Genomic DNA, 5,200 nt, shown 5'->3' with positions numbered 1-5,200 from the left:
CACAAACAAACACACACGCACATACGTACTTTCCCAAATTGAATCATACGTTGTTGTCTTAAATTAATATTTAAAAATTATTCAAATTACATTATATATTCACAAAGTGCATGCAGCCACGGGTGTTGGCCTCCTTCGTGCAGACGAAAGCGTAGACAAACGCACACCCTGAAAAACTCACACACGCAAGCAAGCACATTCCGCGAAACTCGCCTGCACAGACATGTACCAAGTCTGATGAAAGCTTGAAAAAAATGTGAGATCATTTCCTGTCTTGCCCTTTCCTCGGGCCAAGTCTTCGGGGAAAGTGATCGATGGGCATAAGAGGCCAGCCCAGGGCAATTGGATAGCGAGCTCATAACTTTTCACAGGGAGAGTGAAATCTGTCAAGAGAAATTGAAGAACTTGTGGGAATAGGAGTAGATCTAAATAAATGGGTTTTGAAATGGCACGAGGGTTGAGAGGGGGGGGGGACGAAGCTGAATGACACGAGTGTGAGTATGGGTTTTTTCCCCACCTCCAGTGCCTCGAGTAGGATTGTGCAAGCTCTTTTACTGTTTTAGAATGCAGTTCTGCTAGACTGGTTTGTGTGGTGTGGTGTTTTATAATGCAGTTCTGGTTGGTAGTGAAGGGGTTAAAGAGGAAGAAAATGAAATGTGGAGAAAGAGAGAAAGAAAGAGACAGACAGACAGAGACAGACAGACAAAGAGAGAGAGAGAGAGAGAGAGAGGGGGAGAGCCAGACAGAGAGAGAGAGAGAGAGTGGGCTTTGAAGAAGAAGAAAAAGAAGTGTTTTGAAAACGAAAATGTATAAGAAGAGGGTGATGGATATGGGAATAAAAAGAAAGGAAAATAAAAAAAACACATGAATAATCGATCATTACAACAACTAAAGCATCAGGAACAAATGGAAATACCAGTGTCCCATTCCACTACTTCTGTAGCAACAACAGTAGCGAAATATACGCTGTGTACAGCTACAACAGCCGCAACAAAATCAGACAGCAGCTGCAGCCGCGGGAAGCAGAAATTTGCGCTGGGGTTGTTTTTTTTTGCCCCTGTTGGTATTGATATTTCTTTACTCCGTGTTAAATGGGAACCGGGTGCATGTGATTTTTTTTTTTTTTTTGGTGGATTTTTTTGTATGTATTAGATTGTGCCCGTAGTTTTATGCAACCCGCATAATTTAGCAAAATTTGATGATTTTTTTGCATAATTTCTGATTATTTTCCTTTATCATTCTTTGTTAGAATTAAGAGAATAGCATAATTTCACCTTTTTGGGCCCAGTTTGCATAATTTCAGAATTATTTTTTTGCACCAAACCGCGGGGACAGATTAGACCTCTTTCATTTGCTAAGATTTAAATGGTATTGGTGGGGGGGGGGTTCTTTTTGTTTATTGTTTGCTTGTTTCTTCGTTAATGTTTTTTTCTGATGCCGTATCGATTCATAAATCTTGAAAAGTAACATAAGCAATATTGATACTTATTTCACTCTGCCAAGTAAATGTTTTATAATAGTTTCGTTGTATGTGAACGATGTGAATTCATCTAGTCACGCCTGGAAGGCTTATTTATACAACCATCATCTTCGATACCATTTAAAATAAAAATCCGGCGCAAATTTCCGCACCCCGCGTCACCAGCAGGAGAACGACAACAGCGTCAAATTCACCAACATGGACTATGTACACTCTACTAATATGTGCAACAACAGCAGCAACTGTGTCGACGATAAACACAATGACAGGGATGGCGGAAACAAATTCGATGGCATCACAGGACATGCACAACAAACATGTTCAGCAATAACAACAACAGCAGCAACAACAGTAATAACAACAACAGTAATAACAACAACAACGACAACAGCAACAACATGTTCGACGACAGTAGCGTATCAAAATGCAACACGAAGAAGAGGCTAGAGCAAAGGAGAGAAAGGTGTTATAAGAATAAGAAAGACATTATTTGCAGAAAAATAGTTTCAACTGTGAAGTATCATGCCTAACCTCTTGTGTCAATATTTTAACTGTGAAGCCCCTTGCTTTGTACGCAGAAGACGGTGGTTCGATTCTCAAGTGGAGAGGCTTTTTTAATCGAGTGTTTCCGCCTTTTCCCTGAGTGTTGTTTTCCCATTTTTCTTGAGTTGGCACTGGCAGGCAGAGTCGAACCTCCGCGCTTCGATTATGACCTTAAATGTGTCGATGAGAGCTTAACTTCTTTGTAATGACAGTCTAAGCACATCCAAATTTTGCAAGAAAGAAAGAATGGGGGAAAAGAGAGAAAGACACATGCGCATACAAACAAACCAGTCCCCGTGAACGAAAGGTCTCATCTCGGCCACTTGGGTTTCCATCGAAGGTGTATAAGGAAGGATATGACTTGTAAAGTGTCAGGCACGAGCATCAAGGCAAGAGTTAGGGCGAGCAGCGCTATGGCCAGACTGCCCGCCACCTGCGAGGAAGACCGGTCGTCCGGGGCGCTGTTCAGACGCCGCTGGGTGGAGGAGAGGTTCTGCTTGTTCACCGTCAGCTCCTTCTGGAGTTGCGCGGTCTCCGACTCCAGCTCTGACACGGTCATGTTCAGTTTGGCCTGGATTTGTTGTAGTGAGCACGAGCAGGGACATAGTTGGAGCCCCGACGATGATGTGCCCGATCCGTTGTCGACGCACGTGTGTCCGTTGGAGCTGAGAGTTCGGCCCAGGTGGCAGGCGCAGGTGTAGGAGCCTGGCGAGTTCTGACAGATGTCGCTACAGGGGGAGGGCGTTACCTCGCACTCGTTGGTGTCTGCGCACGATTTCCCGTTGGTGAGTAGAGCGTAGCCAGGTGGACATGCACAGGTGTAAGAGCCCGCCGTGTTGACACAATTCTCTTGACACGTGTGGGTGTTTGTGGCGCACTCGTCCACGTCTTCGCAGGACGCCAAGTCTGTGCCCAGGTCGTAACCGTCTCTACACGTGCACGTGAAAGACCCGGGCTGATTCACGCACGTGTGCTGGCAGTTGTGATCGTCCGCGTCCGCACATTCGTCATTGTCCCTGCACGTTTGCCCGTCCGCGTTGAGCGTGTACCCCGGGTCACAACTACACGTGTAGCTCCCCGCCGTGTTGTCGCAGTTCTGCTGGCAGGGCGATGTTTCGGGGTCGGCACACTCGTCTTCGTCGATGCACGCGGCGTTGTCGGCCGCCAAAAGGTACCCCGGGTCACAACTACAGGAGAAGCCTTGCGCCAAGTCGGTGCAGTGCATTTGACAGTTGTGCTGGTTTTGAGCACACTCATCCACTGGCGACACGTCGCAGGTTGTTCCGTCCGCGCCCAAATGTTCACCACTGGGACACCCACACGTAAAGCTGCCGGGCGTGTTGAAGCAGAGTTCCTCGCAGTCGTCCGTGCCGTCGGTACACTCGTCGTTGTCACTGCACGAATCATCGCGCGCGTTGAGTGAGTAGCCAGCCGGACAACTGCATTCAAAAGAACCGACAGTGTTGGTGCATGTATCTTCACACGTGTCTGTTACATCAGCGCATTCGTCAACATCTTGGCATGAAAATCCATCTGTGGAAAGACTGTATCCAACATTACAGCCACAGGAAAATGATCCGGGTGTGTTAACACACACATGCAGGCAATTGTCGGTACCTTCAGTACATTCGTCAATTTCATCACATGAAAATCCATCTCTGGAAAGACGATATCCAGCATTACAACCACAGGAAAATGATCCTTGTGTATTTACACACGTATGATCACAGTTATCAGTACCATCAGCACATTCGTCAACATCTTGGCATGAAAATCTGTCCAATGAAAGACTATATCCAGCATTACATCCACAGGAAAAGGACCCTTGTGTGTTAACACACGTATGACGACAGTTGTCCGTGTCATCGGCACATTCGTCAATATCTTGACATGAAAATCCATCTCTGGAAAGTCTATATCCGGCATTACAACCACAGGAAAATGACCCGTGTGTGTTAACACATACCTCCAGGCAATTGTCGGTGCCGTCAGCACATTCATCAGAATCCTGGCACGAGAATCCATCCGGAGAAAGCTCGTATCCAGTGTTACAACCACATGAGAATGATCCGTCCGTGTTGGCACATGTTTGGTGACAGTGGTGGGTGTTTGTTGCACATTCGTCAACGTCGTCGCAAGACAGTCCGTCTTTTCCAATTTGATATCCACGGTTACAAGTGCACAAATACGTACCATCGGTGTTGGAACATATATGGTCACAGTTGTCAGTGTTTTGGGCGCATTCGTCAACGTCATCGCAGGAGAAGCCGTCGACGTTCAGGCTGTAGCCTGCATTGCACCCACACTGAAAGCCGCTGTCGAGGTCGATGCAGTCGTGCTGACAGTTGTCTAGTGCTAGTATGCACTCGTTCACAGGGACTGTCTTGCACAGGTAGTGTTTGATCGCGGTCTTGCACGAGATTGGGGAGTCATAGAGCCTGGTGAAAACGCCGGGGCTCCATCTCATTCTTGCACAGCACTCGGCCTCAGATTGCACGCTTTTGCACTCGTCGTTGGGCTCTCCGTCTGCCCAGACATCGTTGTTGAACTGTTCCGATCTCCACGAGAAGGTCGCGCTAGTGACCTCGATGTTGAAGTCAATCCAGACTTCTATTTGCCTGTTCTTTTTCTTGAAGAACGTACCAACACTCTGAGGAAGTACGGTGTGACGTTACTTATCGTTTGGGGGATTGTTGGACATTTAGGTTTTGTCCCGCTCGACTTGAACGGGGTTTATAAAGGTCAGCGTGTTATTTTCTTCTTTTTGGTTGTTTTTTTTTCAAACTGATGATAGGTCCCCCCCCCCCCTCTCCCTCTCTCTCTCCCTCTCCCTCTCCCTCTCTCTCTCCTTCTCCCTCTCTCTCTCTCTCTCTCTCTCTCTCTCTCTCTCTCTCTCTCTCTCTCTCTCTCTCTGGGTCTTTCCCCACTCCCCTGCGTTGTTCAGACCTCCCTTTGTGGGATCACCCTTGGGGCTCGTGGGTACCAGAGACTAACCATTTGTTTGGAACTTTTAAGTGAATTCTTTAAAATGTTGCAAGGAACATTAATAACATAACATTAAACACCACGCCAAGCCACGCCACGCCATAGCTTGTCAAGCCATCACATGCCGTTCCATTCCATTTTAAGCCATGCTACGCCATGCCCCCCCCCCCCCCCCCTGTCAGAACCAACCTG

The 5,200-nt window shown here is 47.1% G+C and overlaps 1 protein-coding gene across 1 annotated transcript; it reads right to left on the bottom strand.

Annotated features, from left to right (window-relative positions):
• Nucleotides 1–1,875: 1,875 nt before the first annotated feature.
• On the bottom strand, nt 1,876–4,656 carry LOC101860142 (latent-transforming growth factor beta-binding protein 4-like). The gene has a single exon (XM_013090236.2). The coding sequence runs from the start codon at nt 4,488–4,490 to the stop codon at nt 2,334–2,336; it is 2,157 nt and encodes a 718-aa protein (XP_012945690.1). The 5' UTR covers nt 4,491–4,656; the 3' UTR covers nt 1,876–2,333.
• Nucleotides 4,657–5,200: the final 544 nt, after the last annotated feature.

Source organism: Aplysia californica, unplaced genomic scaffold, assembly GCF_000002075.1.
Source record: "Aplysia californica isolate F4 #8 unplaced genomic scaffold, AplCal3.0 scaffold01188, whole genome shotgun sequence".
Taxonomy (NCBI): Eukaryota; Metazoa; Mollusca; class Gastropoda; order Aplysiida; family Aplysiidae; genus Aplysia; species Aplysia californica.
The sequence above is the reverse complement of the archived record's forward strand: the minus strand, read 5'-3'. Positions and strand labels throughout refer to the sequence as shown.

Coding starts and splice junctions, on each gene's coding strand:
- LOC101860142 (XM_013090236.2), bottom strand. CDS start 4,490: ATGAGATGGAGCCCCGGCGTTTTCACCAGGCTCTATGACTCCCCAATC.